Source organism: Natrix helvetica, assembly GCF_964273705.1.
Source record: "Natrix helvetica genome assembly, chromosome: 14".
Classification (NCBI taxonomy): domain Eukaryota; kingdom Metazoa; phylum Chordata; class Lepidosauria; order Squamata; family Natricidae; genus Natrix; species Natrix helvetica.
Genome location: NC_138564.1, coordinates 14,290,731 through 14,312,995, shown reverse-complemented (window position 1 = coordinate 14,312,995; position 22,265 = coordinate 14,290,731). Strand labels below are relative to the sequence as shown.

The 22,265-nt window shown below is 59.2% G+C and overlaps 1 protein-coding gene across 2 annotated transcripts in view; it reads right to left on the bottom strand.

The window, feature by feature from the left end:
• Positions 1–22,265, bottom strand: part of MYO18B (myosin XVIIIB) — a 41,368-nt gene that overhangs the window by 4,213 nt on the left and 14,890 nt on the right. For both annotated transcript variants that reach the window (XM_081966503.1, XM_081966504.1), the window contains 24 exons: positions 21,895–22,078; positions 21,232–21,424; positions 20,273–20,382; positions 19,488–19,553; positions 19,277–19,405; positions 18,855–18,998; positions 18,508–18,597; positions 15,686–15,805; positions 14,713–14,821; positions 13,849–13,973; positions 13,338–13,492; positions 12,764–12,887; positions 12,367–12,567; positions 12,163–12,273; positions 11,980–12,084; positions 11,449–11,607; positions 7,922–8,035; positions 7,720–7,836; positions 7,190–7,273; positions 6,718–6,855; positions 6,433–6,618; positions 2,877–3,010; positions 1,310–1,351; positions 241–414 (listed from right to left, as the gene is read on the bottom strand). In XM_081966503.1, the coding sequence (XP_081822629.1) occupies positions 241–414; positions 1,310–1,351; positions 2,877–3,010; positions 6,433–6,618; positions 6,718–6,855; positions 7,190–7,273; positions 7,720–7,836; positions 7,922–8,035; positions 11,449–11,607; positions 11,980–12,084; positions 12,163–12,273; positions 12,367–12,567; positions 12,764–12,887; positions 13,338–13,492; positions 13,849–13,973; positions 14,713–14,821; positions 15,686–15,805; positions 18,508–18,597; positions 18,855–18,998; positions 19,277–19,405; positions 19,488–19,553; positions 20,273–20,382; positions 21,232–21,424; positions 21,895–22,078 (3,114 nt within the window). The remainder of the gene's footprint in view (positions 1–240; positions 415–1,309; positions 1,352–2,876; positions 3,011–6,432; positions 6,619–6,717; positions 6,856–7,189; positions 7,274–7,719; positions 7,837–7,921; positions 8,036–11,448; positions 11,608–11,979; positions 12,085–12,162; positions 12,274–12,366; positions 12,568–12,763; positions 12,888–13,337; positions 13,493–13,848; positions 13,974–14,712; positions 14,822–15,685; positions 15,806–18,507; positions 18,598–18,854; positions 18,999–19,276; positions 19,406–19,487; positions 19,554–20,272; positions 20,383–21,231; positions 21,425–21,894; positions 22,079–22,265) is intronic.

Genomic DNA, 22,265 nt, shown 5'->3' with positions numbered 1-22,265 from the left:
ACACTCAGTACTCCCAGCCTTTGCAAGAGCGAAATGTCAGCCACACAGAGTCAAGCAGGCTGTGGGGTGAGGAGAGGGGCACCCCTTCCAGAGGGGACCCATGATCAGAGGCTGCAGAGGAAAATTACCCTGCCCGGGACCACCTCTTGGCAGGGAGGCAGTAGGCCAGAGCGGGAGCCAGACTCACAGCGGGAGCCAGACTCACCTCCAAGCCCTCCTGCCCCCTTCCAAGCCTCTCACCTCGGGCTCGGGAGGCTCCGGACATCCAGCGAGAGCTGAGAACTGCTTCCTGCCAGGCAGGGAGCTGATGGGGACGTCCAGCCTGACCCCGTCTCCAGCCACGACCGGACGCTTCCTTCAGACTCCAGATTTAAACTGAGAGATGAACTGGAAGCCAAACTCATCTGACTCTCCCTGCAGGGAGACGAAGGGGAGGAGGAGGAGGAGGAGGAGGAGGAGGAGGAGGAGGAGGAGGAGGAGGAGGAGGAGGAGGAGGAGGAGGAGGAGGAAGAGAGCTGCAGCTTTGGCCTTCTCCAAGGAGACTGGGCTGTTATCCAACAGGCAGAGCAGGGAAGGGTTGGACACGGAGGTAATCCCAGACCCCCCTGGAAGAGCCCCTCGGCTCCACACATTCAATGAATTATTGTGATTATGATTTAAGTCACTGAGTGAACAGATGTGGGCAGGGAGGGGCTTTTAGGCAAAAGACTTGCAAACATCTGGACATCTGCACTGCTGCTTCTCAACCTTGGCAACTTTCAGCCGTGTGGACTTCATCCCCCAGAATTCCCCAGGCACCACGCTGTGTGTCACTCGAGACCAGCACCCTCCTCCTGGCTGGGGAATTCTGGGAGTTGAAGTCCACATGGCTGAAAGCTATTAAGGCCTCTACCCAATGGCATCATGTAACAGCCAAGGTGGGCTCCTCAGTGGCCAGAGCAGGAAAATGGTGCACGCTCAGGACAGACCCCCCCCCCTAGCCCACAGAGGCATCCCGGCCAGTTACGGGCACCCACCCCCCACCCCAGTGTGCAGCTTAGAAAAAGCCAAAGCCTCTTTTGGGCATCGCTGCCCTGAACTGCCAAGAGAAACTCCACCGACTTCCAGGAGGGCGAAGCTGCCAGGCAGAGAGTTGGGAAAGGGAAGTGTGAATCCTGAAGCGCCAAATGGAATAATGGATGAAAATGGATGAAAATCTAATCCTTCCTCCCTCCCTCCCTATTGGCTCCTTTTTCACAGGGTCCGATCCATGGCCTTTATCCTGCAGCCGCCCATCAGCCCCATCCGCCCCAGCTGCGGCTTGACTTACGTCTCCTGCCGTGCACCGAGGGAATCCTGGGCCATCTGGACGCTGCAAGGAAGGAGAAATCAGTCTCCTGGGGGTCCCAGGGACTGCTCCCCCCCCCAGGGACCCTTGAAACACAAGCCCTCACCCACATTCACGCAGGGAAACTGAGGCTGGCCCCCCAGGAGCTCTTGGGGCTTTTTGCTTTTAAATTCTCTAAGCGTCCCTTCCGTTTGGAGATTCAGATGTGGTTGGTTTTTCTCACTGGATGTTGGCATTGTTCAGATCAGATAAACTGACCTGCCGTTCTTGCTCTTCCTCCTCAACACCTGAGAGGGGGGGTGGGGGGGTGGGGGAAACCAGCCATCCTGCTAATGCTCCATTAACAGCCTTAATCTCTGCTACCACCAAGGAAATCGTTCTGGGGCCAAAGTGACGTCAAGCGGAGGACGGAGCGGACGGAGGATCGTGGCTGTGCTGGACGGAGAGGAAAGAGCTTTCCCTCTCCTGGCCCACAGATCCCCCAAAGGGTTTTTTTCCCTCTGCTCCCTCAGAGAAGCCTCTTGGCCTGAACTGCCACCCCCGCAAACATGCAAACCGGGGACCACTGCGACCCACCCAATACTGCGGGGGAGGGCATATTTTTGCAACCCTCCCTTTCCCCCCCCTCCCTCCCTTGGCTCCAATTCGCCCCCCCCCCCTCGTCTTGTTGCTGGACTTTGCTTAAGCTGCTCTGATGGAAGCAGGCGGGAGGAGGGGGGCAGTGCCTCCCCCCCCCCCCATTCCTTTTTCCCTGACTTCCATTTCAGTCACGCTCAGCAGCTCAGCAAGGCCCACATCACAATCGGCCCAGTCTTTACACACACACACACACACACAGACAGAGAGTGTGTCACTCTAGGCGGCCTGCTTTTGAAAAGGATTCCTTTGTGGGTTTGGCTCCTGGGATCAATTCCCTCTCCTGTTCATTACACAAAGCTGAGTGGGGGGGCCGGAAGGTGGGGGTCAGCCAAGGAGGCTCTGCCTGGGGAAACAGAGGCCCTGTGTTGGGCTCCCTCTCCCTGAGGCTTCTGCTGCGGCCATCACCACCACTAACAGGGCCGACCCTCCAGCACCAGGGGGCTGGAACGGAGCTGGGCACTCAGGGCTGGCCAAGCAAGACCCAACCCCACGGCTGGACCCACCGGTCCCCAAAGGCAGGAGGGGGCCCAGCCGCACGGGAAGGAGAGAGACCCGGAGAAAGGCCACTTGCTCCACTATAAGCACAATCCCAGGCTACATTCAGCCGGGAAAGGGGGGGGGGTGGCGGCTGGCCTGGACACCGGAGCGTTATCAAACCTTCCCTCAAAACACGGGGTGGGGGGCAACTCCTGCTGCACCCCACTAACGGCTGGGGCACTTGCAGCATGGGGAAAATCTCCTCCTGGGTCCATGGTGCTAAAACTCCCTCTCTGGGTTCAGCGGGGGCCCCATTCGGCTTCCCAGCTTTTCTGTCTGAGCAGCCGGCAGGGCCCTGGAAAGGGGACAGCTGGGCAATGGCCGAGCCCTGGTAGGAAACGGGGAGAAGCTGCTCAGGCTCTGGCCCACTCACCTCTCCACCTCGCCCTCCTCGCTCGACTGCACCTCTTCCAAGGCCCCCTGCAAGTCTGCAATGCGCCGGCTGGAGGTCTCCAGTTCTGCCTGCAAAGCCTGCCTGACCAGCGAGAGCTCGTCCACCTGCTTCTCCTGGGGAAACGGGGGGGGGGGGGGTTCAGGGGGCAGCATAGGCAGGACGGGGTGGGGGAGCTCCCTCCCACGGGGCCTTCCGGGCTCTTTCAGGGATGCACGTGGGGAGGCTGGGCTCACACGGCAGCCTCAGCTCAGTTATTGCTTCAACCCCTTTTCTGAGCTCAACCCACAGCTGACCCTGGCTGGTTTGCAGGAGCCCTGGCTGTGTCTCCAGCCCCCGCTGGCACCGCCAGGCCAAAGCGTTTCGGAACAAGGAACTCTCCTGCACTGCTCCCAGCTGGAAAATGGGGCTTGGCCCTTAGCCCCTCCCTCCCCCCTCCCCCCCTGCAAAAGAGGGAAGGGGCCTGGGGGTGGCCAGGGTGGCAGAGCCTGCAATTCCTCAAATCCTCATCACAGAGGTGAGAAAGAGCCGGGCACCCACAAACAGCAGCAGGCCTGGCTGGGAAGGAATGGCAGGAGGTCACATGGAAAGAGAACTGTGGCTAGGAAAAAGAAGGAGGAGAGGAAATGCGGAGGGTGGCCGAAGAAAACCCTCCTGCAAAGGTTCCAGAAGGGCCCAGCGGTGGGAGGGAGGAGCCCCGAGCATCCTTCAAACAATGGCAGATGCAACCACTGGCCCATGGGGAAGAGCAGGGCCCCACTTGCTCTGGAAGGGAACATGGGCCAGGGGTGCAGAGGAGCAGAAAGACCCCTCCCCGCCTTGCAGGGGAACAGGCTGAACAGAGGCAGCCGGATTTGGGCCTGACCCTCTGCTCAGCGTTGCCTCTTCCCCCTGTCCCAAGCGTGGGAGGGGGCCCCTTGGTGGCCCAGCACTGCCTGGCCTTTGGAGGGGGAGGGGGACAGCCTTCAGCTGGGACCTAGGGAAGTGGGAGAGCCCCTGCGCCCACTTCTCCAAGGCAGAAGAGCAGGAAAGCAGCTCTTCCAAGGCCACCCTCTCTGGAGGGACAACCTGGAAGGTGCTCACAGGTGCAAACGAGCCTCTCCTGGGGCTCCCCAGAGGGCAGGAGCTAAACTGGCCCTTTGGAAAGGAGAAAGCAGGGAGGCAAACAGCCGATTGGCCCTCAAGCAGGAGAATCGCTTCCTCCTCCTTTCTCCAGAGAGGAAAGGCAAATCTCATGGAATGGCCGGGAGAAGGGAGAAGGGAGAAGGACTTTTGTGGGGCTGGTAGGGGCTCCTTCGGGGCTTGGAATCGCAAAGAGGCCGCTCCCGTTTCCTGTGGGTGGTTTGGAAACTCACTCGGTGTGCGGAGGCCGCCACTGTGCAAACGAGAGATATTTTAACGCCACCGCACCGAGATACGTGCGTGCGATGACAGGGAGACGGGTCAAAGGGGCTGGCATAATTGCACATTTCTAAAGATACATTTCTCTCTCTTTCTGCCCTTTGCTATTTTAAATCTTCCTTGGAATCTCAAACCTGCTCAAAATCTCCCTTTGGGGCTCGGAGGGGGGCAGGTGAGCCCTTCCCCCCCTCCCTCACGCTGCATCCTCCCCACCACCTTGTGAGGTAGGCTGGGCTGAAGGGCAGCCCCAATTTCAGACTTTCCAAGGGGCAAATGGAGTGGGAACTCCTCCACCCTCTCTCAAACTCCTCTCTACGTTTTCATCTTTCAAAATAAATGCACATATTGCTGTTAATTTAAAAAAAAAAAACGGCGATTCAAAGACAGATCTGACAGTCTGTTTTCTCTCTTCTTCCAAAGACAATGCGAAATGGCCAGAACGGGGGCGGGGGGGGGCGGGGGGGGCTGAGCTGGAGCCACCCGCCAGGCAAAAAACAAAACCAGTCTGGAGAGAGTGACAAGGGAGCCGCGCCCAACTTCCTTCCACGCACCAATCCTGCCACTTCCTCGGCAGCCGAGCCTCCCCCCAGCCTCCCTTCCTACGGATCAGAATTGTCCAAAGTCACTTTATTTCTGCCCCTGAATGTCTCTCACTCTCACTCCTTCTCTGCTGGCAAAATGAGAAAGTGCCCAGATTTTTTCAAGGCTCAGGTGAGATGGGGAGGGAGGGAGGGGAGGGAGGTCAGTGGCTGCTAATCCTCACAGGCTGCAACTGGTGCAAGACAATCTTTGGGGCTGAGAAAGAGCCCCCTCCCAGCCTTTCCTTCCCCAAGATACAGAGAAAGGAACCACGGAAGGAGCAGCTGAAATCACCCCTTGGAGTCCTTTCCCTTCAATTCTGTGGCAGGAACAAAGAGGCTTCCCAAAGCCCCCCCGGATCTCCCCACCAACCCATAGCTTCCACTCCGAGGGGGGGCTGGGACGGGGCATCTCCAAGGAGTTCAAACATTGATCATCAACCCTCCCTCCCTCCCTCCCTTCCTTCCCTTCCTTCCTTCCTTCCCTCCCTCCCTTCCCTTCCCTCCCGCCATGAAGCCAAAGCTGAGAAGCGATTAAGGCACATGCAAAGTGAGAAGGGAAGCGCCAGGCGAAGAAGAAGGTGCTGAGATAACAGCTCCGGCAATTAGGGAGACTCTCGTCTGCTGCCAGAGGGGCCTAGAGGCAGGGAGTCCACGGCGGGGGATGGGATGGGGCGGGGCGGGGGAGAGAGATTTCCCTGTTTGCTCATTTCTTGCTCGGGTTCTTTGCTCCCCCCCCCCCAAGCTTTGGGGCAGAGGAGAGTGTCTCTCTTTGCAGGGCTCTGCATCCCCTTCAGCCTCGGTCCCTCCACCACCGCTGCTTATGAGGCCAACCAAGAGGCGGGGACTTCATCACAGGTTGGCACCAGGGCTTGGCTGTGCCGAAGGAGGTGTCCTTGACTCCTTTCATGGGTGCCCAGACCAGGAGGATATGTGGGCAGCTTTTCACCCAATGTCACCTAAGACTTGGGAGCTCAAGGCACGACCTTCCTGGAGCTACCCAGAAGCAAAGGCAGGATCCTCCTGCCTGCCACCTTTCCTCCACGCACACCTTTACCTGGGAAGTCCTCTCCCAACTACACACAGAGTAGTTGCTATGGTAAGGAGTAGTTGCTATGGCCTGACCTTGCCCTGGGTAGAAGAGGCCCCTCAGAGACCAGGCACTCTGCACCCGCACCTCTGGGCGCTGAAGCGAAAGGAGTGGGACCCCTGGGGCAGGGAAGCCCTTCCAGCCGCCCTGCAGGGGCCTTGCAAGACGGGCCCTGGCACCCAGCCCCCATCAGCCCCAGAAAAATCAGCCCAGCTGCCCAGCTGCAGAGCGTGACGGGCCCAAACCACAACTGACATGGTCATTGGTTCCCCTTCAATACAGGCCCCACCTACTGCAAGGTGCCATGGACTGTCCTGGGATTGGTGGTGTAAGGAGGCACCTTACCTATAAACACAGAAGATTTCTATACCGCCTTTTCTGTCCCCCCCCCCCAGACCTTGAGAGGTGCTTGAGAGGCCAAAGGTCAAGGCCAGAGCGCTCGTGCATGGATGCCCCCCCTGACTCTTACCAGATCCACCCGCCTGCGGCTGGCCTCCAGCTCCCTCTGGGCCAGCTCGCTCATGTCGGCCTTCACCTCCTCCAGCCGCAGCCGGTAGTAGTGGACGTTCTCCCTCTCCCGTGCCTCGCTCTCCTTTGCCTTCTCCAGCTCCTCTCCCATCTTGATCACGCTCTCCCGGAGACGGAGGACCAGCACCTGCAGGGAGCAGCCTCAGGGGAGCTGAGCCACCCCTCTCCAGAAAGGGCCCCCCTCCCTCCCTCCCTCCCTCCCTCCCCGCTAGAGCCAGCGCCCTACCTCAAACCGCTTGATCTGGACGCTCTGGAACTCCATCTTGCTCTCCAGGTCGCAGATCAAGGCCTCCTGCCGACTGACGATCGACCGCTCCACCATCGCTTGGTCCAGGTAGGAGAGCCTGGCCTGGGCCGCCTGCAGCTGTTTGCAGAGGGGAAGGGGGACCTCAGCCCGGGCAGGCCTCCCAAAGCACAGTCCACTGGTTGGGGTGGGGGGGAATGGGGTGGCCTTGCAGCAAAGCACCATCAACGCTCAGAGGAGAGCAGTCCCTAAACCACCCCTGCACCGTCCCCAGCTAATTCTAGCAGCATTGCAGGCTGGCAGCTCCCCTATCTGAGAGCCGGAGAGGAATTGAGGTCCCTGGCTCCAGAAAGGCCTTTGTTTCCACCTGCTGGCCTCCCCTCTGCAGAGCTCCCCCCCCCCCGTGCCCTGTCCAGCGCCCCCAGCCCAGCCGGCATGCAGTCCCAGCTCGTACTCTCTCCTGCAGCGCCTGCTTCTCCTTCTCCAGCAATTCCAGCTGCCCCTGCAGTTCCCGGATCTGGGCGATGTCGGTGGCCGACTGAGGGAGGAAGAGAAGCCAAGGGCTCTGAGCGGCCATGGGGGGAGTGGGGAGACTGAGAAGGGGCAACCCCATAGCAGGGAGGACCCTCGGCAAGGGTGGGCAATCGGTCCAAGCCCACTTCAGAACATGCTTGCCACCGTCACCACTGACCAGAAAGTTGGCCAGCGACATCAATCCTGATTCCCACCAGAAGGTTCCCTTCAGCTCTGCCATTTATCTGAGCTGGGGGGCTTCTCCCGGGGGGAGGGGGGAATGGGACGCAGGCCGAGTCTGGGCCTTGGAAACGCAGAGACAACCGTTGTGTTGTTTGTTGGATGGCAGCAGGCTCTCAGGAAAGGAAAGGCGGCCAGTGGGAGGGGAGGGGGCACCAGTGGAAGGCCTAATGATTGGGGGTCTGTGCCCAGAAGAGAGGGGGAGGGAGGGGTCCTCGCCCCCCCCCCCACCTGTGCAATCAGAGCCTTGTGCTTGGCCATCAGTTCGTTCAGGTCCTCCTGGTCCTCCTCGAAGCGCTTGAGCAGGTCGGCCTTCTCGTGCTGCAGCTGGTACAGCTGCTCGTCCACCTGCAGAAGACACAGTAAGGCATCTAGGCAGGGGCTTCATGCGGGGGGGGCGTTTGGGTCAGGGGGCAATTATCCAGTCCGGTACCAAGTGTTTGTTCCTGGTGGCCGCCTCCAGCTCCGAGTGCAAATTCTCCACCTCCAGGGACAGCATCTTCTGGGACTCCTGGGCTTCGGCACACCTGGCTGCGCTCTCTTCCCACTACCAGAGCAGGGAGGAAGGAAGGACATCAATGGATGCCGTTGCCACGCTGGCTTTGCAAGACCCCCTTGGCTCTCCGACAGCTAAGTCCAGTTTTAGCTCCTGATGCCAAGGAACCTGGGGGGAGGTTCCTCCTCTTCCCCCTTCCTTTCCGGGGTGGGGGGGAAAGGAAGGTGGGAGGAGGAACAACAACAATGGGGCCCCGCTTCTTTCATAGTGGCTGAGCTGAAGAGCCGGGCTCATTAATTAGCCAATGAGATGAATCTCCTCCAATTTGCAGAGATGAAAGCAAGTGGTAGGCAGAGGTTATGAAGGAATCTTTCTAAAGCAGCATCGACTGCAACCAGCAGGCACAAACCCAGGAGGCCTCCAGGCTCTTCCTCTCCAGAGCAGCCCCTGCCACCCCCACCCAGGTCCGGCTGGGCAGCCTGAAGCCCCCTCCTCCTCCGTGCCCGGTTTCTCCATCTTGTCTCCTTCACTCCTGGTATTTGCCAGCACCTGGTCTTGCCCACAGCGTGCCCGGTGGGCCTTTGCTCCACTCCTGCCCAGCCCCTGCCCAGCCTGGACTCAGTAGCTCACTCCTGCCCTTCTCTGAAGTCTCCCGTCAATCGCCCTCCACTCCCAGGGCGGCCTTTGCCTGTTTGCTGGCGGAAAAGGCCGGGTCTGCAGCTGGAAGCTTCGGTGGGCCATTTCTGTCCTAAAACCATCCTCATCGGCTTTTTACGCAGAGGCTTTGGAGGTGGCAATTACCGCCTCCCACCCAGGGGCAGCCCTTGGCCAATATTAAATAATGGGGATTGAAAGAGCAGCAGAAAATTCTGCAACTCGGGCAGGAGCAGCCCTGAGCCTCCTGCTGTACCATCCCTGGCTCAGAGGATTTCCCCCCCCCCCTGCCCCTGAAGACGCAGACGCTTGGCAAGCCTGAAGGGAGCCTCCCCCTCGACCTCCGTGCGGCTGCCCCAGAGTCCCACGGCCCAGATCTCTCCACGCAGAGAAAATGAGTTAGGCCAGAAGGAGAGCTCTGCCCCACACAGAACCAACCCGGGGATGGGTGGGGTGGAGGAGGGACAGGCTCTAAGTGCAGGACAAGCCCCTGGGCTTACTGTCCCTCTCCCCATCTCCAGAGGCTCTGGGGCTTCACCCTCCTTTCCCCCCCAGAGCTGGCTGTGGCCACCCCCCCACCCTTCCCCTGGCTTTGTTTAAAGGTTCTGCTTTCCAACCTCACTTGTCTCAATTTGTGACGGGATACGGATTTGGGGCACGCAGAGGCCTCTCATTCTGCACCCCTAATTCAGATTATAAACCCCAGAGCTGTTAATGTCTGATTGCCTCTCCTGAAAGATTTAGCCCTTCCCTTCCCCTCCCGGCCCTTCATTTTGCCTGCTCTGCTCTCTCCTTCCTCTCGCTTTTTAAAAAATCTGCATAATAATTTTTTCCCACTTGGGAGCAAACAAACTGAAATTCCCATCAAAAGGGATACATAATGTATGAACAGATCAAACGTGTTAAGTTGGCAGCGCTGCCATCTGCTCAATGGCTCTTCTGCATGTTGGCCAGGGCCCCCTCCTCCTCAAAAGGCTCCGTGTGGCTGGGGAAGGGAGGGGAAGGGAGGGGAAGGGAAGGAACCTTTGGCTGGTTTTTAATCCTCACAGAAAGTTTTTCCTTCTGCACCTCCCCCCCCCCCACTTCCCCGTTGCTTAAACCTCCGGGGGGGGGGGGTCATGGAAAGGAGAAACCAATTCTCCAGAGGAGGCTAATATTCACGCCAATCTCAGGCCCAGCAAAAGAGGGGCTGCTGCCCAGGGGGCTCCCTGTGCCTCCCCCCCTCCCCCAGCATCGCCTGTCTAGAGGAAGTGAAAAGGGGATGATCCTGAATATCAGCAAGTTGAGACTGGACAGCAACAGCCAGACTTCTGGCTGGCTCCCTTCTGAATGAGTAGATCTTCCACATCCAGGTGCAGTATACCCCCTAATCCCCACGTGGACAAATGAGAACAGGTGAATCTCCACAACACCCACTGGCAGGCATTTAAAGGCACCTATCAGAAAGAGAGGCCTTGGGGTTTCATCCAATGAGATGATCCCTCTTGGGCGGGCAGTGGGCGGTGGGAGACAAACCCACAGCCCAAGGACTCCACTGGCCCAACCAGGTCTAGCTATGCACAGCTATGCGTTGCAGTGACCCCTATTGAGGTCAGTCTACCTCTGGAAACCTTTGGGGAAACGGTGGGAAATAAAATGAAGAGCACCTAAATTCACAGCCTGTCCTGAAAGGCACAATTCTGAAAAGCCAGCCCTCTGTGGAAGCCGGACCGGATTTGAAATATATTTGAGGGTGGGGCAGGTGGCTCTCTCTCTCTCTCCCCTCTCAACCATAGACCTGAAACTCAGCTGAGGGAGGGGCTGCGGCAGGCAGAGGGCAGCTTAAGGTATCTTCCAATCTCCCTCCCCCACCCCCACCCCACCCCCACACACCTTGGTTCTTACGGGGGCTTCTCCTGTGCCAAGGGCAGCATCTTTCTAGTGCCTGAAGGGCAGCAGGGCAAGAGCCCCCAAAAGGACCTCGCTCCCCCCCCCCACTTCTGCCACACCAGGTAGAAACATCTGCAGTTCCCAGATGCTGTTTACACAGAATTATTATCCCAATTACCAACGTCTGCGCTCACTGTAATTGCTCGCATCTCCGGAATGGCATATTTTCGATGGGAACAAGCAAGGGGGATTATTTATTGAATGTCTCCGGAATGCTTGTGTAGCTAAATTGGAACTATTCTACCTGGGGGGGGGGGGAGCAGCCATGCCCCCCCTTTCAGGGATCAGATGAGTCACCAAGACCGGCTGCCTCCTTCCCAGCGTCCCTCCCACCCCGCCGCCTGCACAGGGGCCCCTCGGCTCTCTTACTGCATCCAAAGGGCCCCAGGACACTTTGGAGATGCCTCTTATTAGCCAAATTCTCCTTCCCCCTCAGTTGGGGAGGGGGAACCCTAGAGGGGCTCCAGCCCCCTCCCAAGAACAGATGCCCAGCAAGCGAGCGACGGCAAGGCTTGGTGATTACAGCCAGGTAGAGAGAGCCAGAGAAGACCTTCTGTTCAACCAACAGCCCTAATTGCATTCCCAGCCCTTCCTCTCTGCACCACTGCAAGAGGGGATCCAGAGGATGGACGGGGGGAGGCTCAGAGGCTCAGCGTTCAAGTGCCATCAAGGACCAGCCAAGCTCCCCTCCCTCCCTCCCTCCCTCCCTCCCTCCCTCCCTCCCTCTCGGGCTCTGCTATGCTGGAGGAAGCGTGCAAAGTGGAGAACGTTTAATTCAACCTTGGGAGTGATTCACCCCCTTGGTGTGGAGCCCCTGCAGGCAAAGGCCCTCCGGCCACCTCCTGCCTGCTGAGCCTCTTCCTGGGGGCTGCCCTCCTCACCTGGCTGCGAAGCTTGGCCCACTCCTCCTGGCTTCCGGAGGGGCCTGTCTCTGCTGTCCCAGAGGTCTCCAGCAGCAGCTGGACGTCTGCCAGCAAGGCGTGGGTCCTTTTCAGGTCGCGCCGGAGTCGCTTCTCCACATCGAAGTCCCGGTGGCCAATCTGAAGGAAGGGGGGAGCTGAGGGGGGCTTGTATCTGGGGCCTCCATGTGGGGGACCCAAAGCAGAGAACCAGGTCAAAAATGGCTGTTCCATCACCTTTCCTAAGCAAACCCTTCGACCACCAGATGTGGCCAGGGGAAAACCGAGCAGACAGGAGCAAAGATTGATGTTGTTACTTTTCCCGTGGGGTGGGGTGGGGGTCTTCAGCCACGGGGGCTCCCTTCTGCACGGTGTGAAAGGGGCCCTCCAGATGCCACTGATACCTGCTGTTGCCCTGGGCCCTTTTGCAATTGGCCCACGGCATGTGCAGCCTCTGGGGGCCTCTGCCAGGGGTGAGTCAAGCCGTGCTGGAGTGCCCTGCTCTTCCCTCACCTGCTCACAGAGGGTGGCGACCAGGCCCTCCAAGTCCCTCTTCTCCCGCAGGAGGTTCTGCTTCTCGTCACCCTCCTGCTCACACTGCATCTCCAGCTGGCGAAGCTGCAGCCGAGGCAAAGGGAGAGATGAGGGGCTGGGAGGGGACACGGCCAGAGACCACCCCCCTCAGGCAGGCCGTACCCGCTTCTGGCACGACTTGCGGGTGTCCTCCAGCTCCTCCTCCTTGTCTTCCAGCTCCTTCTGGTGGATCTGATTCGTCCGCTCAATCTCCAGCTCCAGTCTCAGGTGAAGCTGGAGGGGACAACCAGGGGTTATGGTGGGCCTCCCAACCCCATCCCTGGCTTGGCCCCCTCTGGAAAGGAAGACAAGGGGGAGGGGGCTCACCTGCTCCAGGTGCTGAACAGCCTTGGTCTGCTGGCTCAGCTCCTGCTGCTGCTCCAAGGTCCTGGATTCGAGATCCCACAGCTTCTTCTGCAGGGCGGCTGGGGCACCCGCGTCCAGGCTGGCACAGTTGCTGAGCTCCTCCATTTGGCAGCTGAGCGTTGCCACCCGCTGGCCCAGGCCCTCCTTTTCCAACTCTTTTTGCTGCGGGGGGGTGGGGGGTGGGGGTGGGGGGGGAGAGCAGGAAAGTGGGCACCACCCAGCCGCCCATGGGGAGAAGACCTTGGAGAGCCAGCCTCTTCTGGAGCCTGGGCTGAGGTCGGGGGCCTACACACTCACTTGATTCAGCCCGGCAGGAGGGTGGCATGGCCAGTCTCCATTGTGCCCACCCAGGCCTTACCTGGAGGCTGTGCCGCAGGCTGCCCAGCTGGAACTGGAGGCCAGAGTTCTCCTGCGCCACTTTCTCCCGGAGGCTCTTCTCAAAGGCCGCCTCTCCCAGCGCCTGGGCCAGCTGTAGGTCGAACCTGCCAGGAAATGTGGACTTTGGGGGTGGGGGTTTGCATTTAAAGGCCTTGCATGTCTGGGATCTGGGGGGGGGCAGTACTTCCCCCCCCCAAGCGCCACCGTCTGGCAGTTGCACCAACAAGAGAGACACTGAAGTCCCAGCGCCAAGGGCAAAACCAAGGAAATAAGGAATGCAGAGTCCGTCTAGTTTTGGAGAAGCCGTGGGGCAAGACGCCCCTGGAAACCCCCTCCCACAATGGTCTCCCTCCTTCTTGGGCTCTGCTCTCAAGAGAATCTGGCCATTATTTTTTGTGGGGGGGAGGGAGACCAGGAAGGACCCCTAATCTATGGCCCCCCCAGGCTCATCCCATCCAACGGATATGCTTAGGGTGTGGACGGATGCCACTGCCTTGCTGAAAGAGCCCGGGGGGGGGGTTCCTGTGCCCCCCCCCCCAATGGCAGACTCTTACTTCTTCTGCTTCTTCTCCAGCTCATGGTTGCGAATCTGCTGGTTCTCCATCAGCACCCAGGTGTCCTCCAGCTCGCAGGTCAGCTGCTGGCACTTTCGCTTCAGTTGCTGGGCTGCCCGCCTGGCCTCCTGGTACAGTTGCTGCACCTGGCTGAGCTGCAAAGCAGGGAGGCCCCCGTGAAGAGAGCGCCATCCCTCTCTAGGGCACATCGCGGAGGCCACACACGCCCCGCGGCCCCAACTGCAGGGCCGCCCACGCCAGCCGGACGAGGAATTTGGGCACTGCACTGTGACTCCCAGAGCCCCCGGGGACTTTGCACCGGATTAGCACTTCTGGGGGGTCGGCGGACTCTGGCTTAGACCCAGGGGGGCCAGCCAGGGACGGCGTGAGGCCACAGGCAGCAGCCAGGCAGTGGTGGGAAGACCCCGGGAGGGCTAGTCTTTGAGCCCTGAGCTCCTCCTACATTCCCACATGCAGGTTTACATGCGCCTGTGCCCCCTCCATGGCCTGCCTTTTGCTCCACGTCCGCTTTGGACTGCTGCTCCCGCTCCAGCCTCTCTTCCAGCTGGGCAATCCTTTTCCGCAGAAAGGCCGTCTCAGTCTCTGCGCAGTCCAGGCGCATCTGCCACTCGTGCCCTGTCAGTGTGAGAGGATCCGCATTTGCACAGCCTCCATTTGGCCACGCCCCACCTCAGGGTGGACTGCTTGCACACCCGCAGCAGGGGCCCAGAGGCCGGAAGGGCTCAGGCACCCCCTCCCCTCCCGGGCAATTCCAATTGCCAGAAAGAGAGCAGTGGGTCTCAAACCTTTGACCCCTTTGCAGCCTTCAAGACGAGCCCCGGGGATTCTGGTTCAGAAAGGCCAAGTGAGCAGTGAAAGGGTCTCAGCGCCCCCCCCCCCCAGGTGTCCCCAGAGCCCAGCTGAGGCTTCCCAACCTTCCCCGCCGGGCGCCTTTCACGCCACACTGGCAAAATAACCTTGGATGCTGCGCTCAGCCGGGCTCCCAAGGCTTCCTAAGGCATCCTGACAGATCTGGGCCAGGACTTCACTGGGGTGGCCAGGGGCGCCTCGCGCCTTGACTCAAACTGACGTGCCCCAATGCCCCCCTCCCCCCGTCAAAACCAGGGGAGAGACAGGTGTCGCTTGGGAGAACCGTCAGATGCCCCCATCTACCAGAGCAGTGGGGAAGGGGGGGCTGCTGCCCCATGGCAAGAGGGGGCCTCAAGGACGTCCTTGGTTCACCGCCCCGCAATCTTCAAAGCTAGTTGGGTGTTGGAGGAAGGGAAGGGCGGCACCCATCAATGCCTGCTCAGGGCTGCCCCACATCCTGCTGCCATGCTTGGGGGGGGGAGGGAGGGGGGGTGCTGCCTCCCACCTTTCCCAGAGCTCTTGGCCTCGATCTCACGGAGCTGAAGCTGCTGCTGTGTTTCCCCCAGCTGCTTCTCGGCCTCCTCCAGCCGCTTCTGAAGCTGCAGCTGCTTGACCTGGAAGGAAAGAGAGATGGAGGAATCCGCCTGTTGTGTCAGGAAGCGCAAAGTTCCCAGGAGAGGCTGGGATTCCCAGAGAAAGACCTCCGCCTGAGGGAAGAGGCTTGGTTTTGAAACGGAGGGGCCCCGGGCCCTTCGGAGGAGGCCGCCTGGGGTTGCACCCAGGGGCTTGACCAAGGAAGGCGCTGGGGCTCCCTCCACTCCCAGGGGGCTTTTTCAGGGCCACAGCTGCAAACGAACCTCCCCTGCTCAATTGCTCTGGGGTCAACTGGTCAGGCGCCATCTCTGCCTCATCACTCCGGCCCAGGGGGAAGAAGCCTCCCCCCGTGAGGCTCCCTCTAGGGCTGAGCCAGGAAGGCAGCCTCGGTGCTGCTTCCTCTGGGAGGAAGAGATCAGTTCAAGCAGGGCCTCCCTGGTGGGGGGGACCGCAATGCCTGACCTGCCACCCCCCAAGAAAGGGGCCAGCTCTGCTTCCTCCTTTCAGAGCCCCTTTTCAAACCAGCTTCAGCTGATTTTCCAGCAGCTGCTCCCGAGTGAAGTTGGAGAGTGAACGGATGCTTTTGTTTGGTCGTCTATCTGCGGGCAATCTGTACGGGGCACCAGGCGGCTCTTCAGTGGCAAAACTCTCTCAGCCTGGCAGTGTTTATGCTTGGCACATTCAGGCCCCATGTTGGAGTCTCCCAGGTAGACGAGGGGTGGGGAGGAAGTGCAACCCCAGGGGGGCCGAAAGGAGGACAGCTGTGGGGGCCGAGAGTGGCAGGTGGAGAGGGGTGAGGATTGCTGGGGGGCAATTTGCCTTGGTGATGCCAGGGGTGAAGACCGCTGCTAGCCTCTCTGCACCCATCCACAGCTCCCACGCACCTGAAGCTCTTGTGCCTCCTTCGATGCCCGCAGCCTCTCGGCCCGTTCTGCGTCCAGCACCCGACAAACAACGTCTCCTTTCAACCGTTCGTCTGACAACTCTGCCGTCAGGTCTATGACCTAAATGGAGAAGAAACAAGCGCCGGGTGGAGGGGAGGGAGGGAGGGAGCCTCCTCCAGGGACAACCCCCCCCCAACACTGTAGGGATACTTTGGAAGGAAGGAAACAAATGGGAGACTAAGGAAAGTCGCATCATTCAGAATCGCCCATGCTTTCCTCCGGAGTTCCCTGTGTGGATTGAGAGCAAAGGCAGACAGACACAGACAGACAGACAGACCAAAGTTTCTCAAGCTCAGCAACTGGATAATATAGATGACAGACGATAGGCAAGGGAGCGAGAGAGAGAAGATACAATGAGAGATAGATAATCTCACTAAAGCTGCGTTGGCAGTAATGCCAGCCCTCCCAGTCCCTGCCAGCATCTACTGGCTTCCAGACTGGCATCCCGAGAGGCTGGCTGGGAAAGCCAGCTTCCATTCAGCCAATGTGGGGGGGGGGGCATAGCGGGACTCTCTGCCCCTTTGGGCTCCCGCCTGAGCTTTGGGAGAGGATGGGGCACAGGGATTGTTGCTTTGGAGTTTTCCTCGCCTCACACAAATCCACAAATTGATTGGGAACCTGAGACAATTTGATAATCTCCTGGGTGCTGGGGGCATAATGATAGTGTTAATTAATTAATTGCTGAAAAGAGGCTTCGGCGGGAGTGTGCCAAACAACTGTTCTCTAATTCCCCGCACAGCCGAATGTGCAACCAATGCCTGCCAAGTTCAGGGGAGGGGAGGGGGGGGCAGAGGGGGAGGGAACGCCTGAGAAGCTTATCTGGCAAAACTCCAGCCTCTCCATGGGAAGCTGGGAAGGAGCCCCCGGCTGGGCCTGGCAGAGAGAGCGGGAATCGCAGCACGCCGGCCGGAGAACCCTCCTGCTCCCCCTCCTCTGCCCCAAGACCCCCCCAGCCGGTCCACCTCACAGGGCTGCACAGGCCAGGTGCAAAAATTCTAGAGCTTCTTCTAACCCCCTTCGGCATGAGACCAGAGCAAGACAGACAGACAGACAGACAGACACACACACACACACACACACACACACCGTCTCTTAAAATGTGCCCAGGGCAGTTTGCAAGGAGAGGCCTTTCCCCCTCCCCTCCCTTTTTATGCCACTCCATTTTGCAATGGCTCCATGCTCCTCCAATCTAGCCATCATTCTGGAGCCAGGCATGATACAGAAAGGGATAGGAATGCTTTAAAAAATCATCATCATCATCATCATCATCATCACAAAGCACAACTCTTGGGTGTTCCTCAGCCTCCTCTTTGAAAAGATCCAAGTAAGCAAGGAATCCAACCGAGCAGACCCCCACCAACTGGGGTGCTTCCATCCTGCAGGGCTGGACAAAGGGGGGAGGGGGCTTCTAAGCATTGCTCCATGCTGAATCCCACCTTCTTACAGCAGGCAGACATGCCAAGCACGGAGGCAGGGCACCCTTGTGTGTCTCTAGCAGCAAGGCCACAGAAAACTCCCCCCACCCAGCTGATGGAGAGGCCGGCCAAGGAAGGGCCCAAATTAATGGCCTGATTGGCAGAGTCTTAAGCCCAGCTGGCAGAGGCAGCTATATGATATCTGCAATACTATGAGGGTTTAGCACTGTTAAACAGATTAGAACGTTGTAATAGAATAATGTTGTATTTCAATATATAGAATATTCTGTTTAAAACGTAGGAATAATAATTGGAGTTGAACTATTGAGGCAAAATGATGTTGTATGTATGGATTCAATATTCGGAATATCTTGTTTAAAATTAAGGAATAACAATTACAGTTGAAAAATTGACATTTAATAATAATGTACTTATGTTCACCTAATGAACAATTTGTGATTTGATATATAATTACAAGTGGTGACCATGTGAAGGACGCACAAAATCTTGTAACCAAACAACACGCTATATGAAACGGAAGAAGGTTGTAGGTGTTTTATGTTTTTTGTTCGTTTTTGTTTGTTTAAACATAAAAAAAAAATATTCAAAGAAAAAGGAGGGGCAGGGGAGCCCGGGAGCCAAAGAGGGCCTGGGGCGCTGAGCAACTGCAGAAGCAGGCAGACAGAAGGACGGCTGCTTTAATCCCCCTGCTGTCCGCCATGAGGTGCCATCTCAGCCGGGGCCATTCCTTCCAGGCCGGGAGAGGCTGGCATGACTGTATCCGAGAGGGGGCAAGGAGGGAGGGTGTCACTGGCTGTAATTTCCCTGCTCAGCCATGAAAATGGATTATATCGGCCCTGCCGTCTCTCCTCTCCGCTTCCTTTCATACCCAGGAGAGCGTTCTGCAGATGTGTCAGGCTTACCCTCCCTCCTCCATCACTCAATAGCATAAGCGGCCCTTGGCACTGCTGGTTGCAATGCCGGCCCAAGAGAGGCGGCTGCGGTGGGCAGCTGCTGACTTTTGCTCAGCCTCAGAAAGATCGGGGGGGGGGCAGAAGGAGGAAGACCCTGCCCCCCCCCCAAGGCTGGCATTTCAGAGAGCAAACCCCCCCCCTCAGGCTATTCGTGCAAGAGCAGGAGACCCTGCTACTCCTCCAGTGGCCCACCAGCAGGAGAAGCCACCTGTGGGGGCAGAGCCTGTCCAAGCTGGCACCATCGCCATAAAACCTTTTCCATGCTAGAAAAAAGCTTCAAAGATTCCCCTCCCCCATTCCTCCGAATGTGCAATCCAAGCCTCTCCTGCACCTGCCAAAGCAGCGCCTCCCACCCCACCCCACCCCACCCTACCTTGCTTTCCAGCAATTCGCTGCTCTCCCGAAGCTCCTGGCGAGAAACGTCTGAATTTTCCAACTTTTTTCGCAGCGTTGCAAGTTCCTCCTGAGAGGGGGGGGGAGGAAGTTCGGGCTTATTCACCATCTGCAACTTGACCACTCAGCATGGAATGGCTGCCTCGAGGAGGGGGTCAATTGCCCATCGCCCCGATGAAAGGGAAGGCTGCTGGGTCTGGGGGGTGGGGCTGGAGGAACTTTCTAGAATCTCTCTTTTAGAGAACCGATTTAGCTCAGCTTCCTGCTGAATGTAAGGAGAAATCAGGGATTGAGCCTGGGCCCTTTTTCTCCTGGCAACTCAGGTACCTCCTTGATGCGGAGCTGGCCTTCTGCCAGGCTGATGGTCAGGAGGGGCCGGACGCCACACATCAGCTGCCACCACGGCCAGCTCTTCACAGCTCGGTAGACGGCCAGGTTCTTCTGAATGCATCGGGCAGCCAGGCTCTGGATCTGAAGCGGGGGGTGGGGGGAGACCTCAGGCCAAGGATTAAGGAACACCCCCCTCCCAATGGGAGCCTGAGCACTGGTATCCGGCTAGGCGCCTCCCTGCGCTGTAGGCCAGAGAAAGAGGGGATGGGAGCAGGGAGGGGCCACGGGAGCCCCCCCCCCCTTTTCCCTTGGCTCACTAGGGGAATCTGCTGAAAGCTACCAGCCTCTGTGGGCCTCTTCCCCAAAGGAGGCAGCCCAACCTCCCCAGGGCTGCCCTCCCCACTGCAGAGCAGGGCTACCTTTAACTTCCTGAACTGCTGGCGGGAGAGGAAGCCCCTGCAGGCTGCCTGGAGCAGGACCAGGCCCTGGGACACCAGTTTCTCTCGCTGCTTCTCCAGCCGCGGAAGGACGCCGGCCTTCAGGAAGACCTGCCCAGAGGGACGGAGGGTGAAGCCGCTGTCCATTTCCCACCAGGCAGGCGAGAAGAACCAGGGTGGCTGCTTCCAGTACCTGCGTGTGGCCCAGCGCAACACTCTTCTTCTCCAGATCGAGGGCCCGGAAGAGCTCCTCCAGCGCCTGCAGAGAGAAGGAGCGCCTGCAGCAGCAGCTGCCGAAATCTCAGGGAGGAGGAGCCCCCTGGCTGCCCCACAATAGCTGGGCTGCCCCATCCACCTGCTCTGCCCAACTGGCACCGATCTCTTCAGCTGCTGCCTTCAGCCAACACTTCAGCTGGAATTGCCCAAGGAGAGATCCGGACATCCTCTCCCTCCCTTATGTGGCTCAGGAGAGCCGGCATTACTTTGCCCATAACAGGGGAGAAATTAGCCCGGTAGAGCTTCATGTGGGGCAGCCATGGTTGCAGAGCCGCTGGACATCTCGCTGGGGTCCCTTTGTGGGGAGACTTGGGCTCGAAGCAGCCCCGTGTGTCACCGGACTCGAACTTGGGAAGCTCCCTGGTCTCCCTGCCCAGCCCCCGCATTCCTTGTGCCACTCAGGTCCTCAGGACTCAAGAGCCCCCAGGGCGGAGGAGAGGGCGGGAGCGCTTGTCGAACGAGTCTCCCTGCAGCGCAACCTAGCGAGCGTGGCCTTTCTCCCCCGCCAAGCGCCTCTTGTCAAATCCTCACACGCTGGGAGGACCCCCAGGGAAGCTGCTTTCCCAGCACAATGGTGCACCCCTCCTTCCTGGCCGCTGGGTTCATGGCCCCCAGGAGGACACAGGTGACGGTTGGCTGAAGCTGCAGCGGCCATCAAGGCTCATCCCTCCCTCCCTCCCTCCCTCCCTCCCTCCATCTGACCTTCTTCTCATCTGTCAGCTCAAAGGCAGAGGTGAACTTCTTCATCTCTGGCTGAGCCAAGCCCTGGAAGCGCCGCCGGAATTGGGCCAACTCCATGCGATCCACATAGCCTGCCGGAGCATAAACAAAGGCAAAGCGCTTGGTACACAAGAACTGGCATCCCAGACCACCAAGACCCTGGTGCCCCCTCCCACAACAGCCTGCAGGAGCAACTCCCCTCCTGCCCAGTTCAATGTGTGGCAACCAACCTCCAATTGCTGAGTCCTGGCCAGACCCAGGAATCCCCATGCTCCCCCAACTGGGAATTAAATGGGGGCATGGGGGGGGAAGAGGGAGAGCGCCAGGGGCTTTGCAGCACCCGAGATCTTGTCCAAGAGGGGAGGAGCTCGGCATCCCCCTAACTTGCCCCACGACCTGTACACGGTTAGCTCCGGCCTGCCGCTTGCAGGGCTTCTGCTGGATCCCACTGGCATTATGGCCGTTCTCGAGGTTTACGCTGATCGTTTATTGAGTTTCCTCGTGTTTGCACTTATTACTTGTGCTGCTCTGGAAACCACGTGCAGAAACGCTCTTTACCAATTCCCCCAAAACAAACAAGCAGAGAGAAGTGGCGTTTTGTCAGCGCAAACACTAACGAGCTGCTCACAAAGCAAAGAGATTTGGGACAGCGCAAACCAGCCAGTCGTGTGGAGGGGGGGAAACCTAGCGCCTCCCCCCCCCCCCGAGTTCTCTGTACACTACAATGCCCAGAATTCCCAGCCAGAAGTTGGTCTCAGCTTCCTCTAGCTTTCCTTGCGTGCTCAGAATCACAGCCAGCTTCCAGCCAAACTTCCCCACTTCCTGTATCCCTCAGTCGCCTGTTGTGTAGCCTGCACCGCAACTGCACTACCCAGGAAGGGTGGGCGACATTCCCCACCCTGCACACTCAGCAGGGAGACCCAGGAAACCTCCCTCCGCACCAATTCTGTGCAGCCGCAATGCCTCCAGGATCAGGCTGCCAGAGAGCTGGGCGCGCAGGGCCGCAACGTCCCACGCCGGTCCTGGGGCGGCTTCCGTGGTCTCCGTGGGCGGCTGAGGCTCCTGCGGCGTCCCCGGGTCCAGGCAATGGAGAAAGTGGATCCGAGACCGCTTGAGCAGATTGCTGAGAGCATCCTGGGGGGGGGGGAGGGAAGGGAGGCTAGTTTCGGAGGGATCCCTCAGCAATCCTCTTCCTTGCCTCTTGTGAGGAGGGGGCCAAGGGCAGCAGCAGAGGCAGCAGTCAGGCTCTGCACAAGCTTCGTTTCCTGGGGGCTCCACACGGGGACAAGCACACACACACACACACACACACACACACACACACACTGCCTTTCCAAAGCCCGCTTCCTCCCTCCCTCCCTCCCTCGTTGGCCACATTCACAAGTGATTCCTGTTGGAAGCCAAGGAGGATGTCCCTGCCTCGACTTGGTCCTCCCTGTCAGAATTGCAGGAGCTGCTGCCTTTGCACACTGACCAACCAGGACGCAACTGGATCATCGGGGAGAACTCCACTGACACTGGAGGGGATCCCAGGCTGCCCCCCCCCGATAGCCCCTATCAGGAAGCGGCCTCTGAGCCCAGCCCAGCCCAAGCGCTTCACTCACCAGCTGCAGCTTGATCTGGGCGCAGACCGACCTCTTCTTCACGGCGGCCCAGCTGCCACTGAAGGTCTTCCGGAGGCAGCCGATGCGCTGCAGGGCCTGGGGCGAGTGGCCCTCCCAGCCCGCCACTGAGCGGCAGAGGAGGGGCACGTGGGCGCGTGGCAGGAAGACTTTCCTCAGAGCCCCTCTATGGGGAAAGAAGGAAGCGGGGATCGTCAGCAGCAGCAGGACCCCCCTCTTAGCCTCCCCAAATCTAGCCAAATGCTTCCCCCCCCCCGACTTCTAATTTGGCCTGGAGCCCAGGCTGCCTCCCTCCCTCCTCCGGCCCAGCCAGCCTGGCACCGCAGCCCCTCTGCCCTCCCAGCAACAGAGGG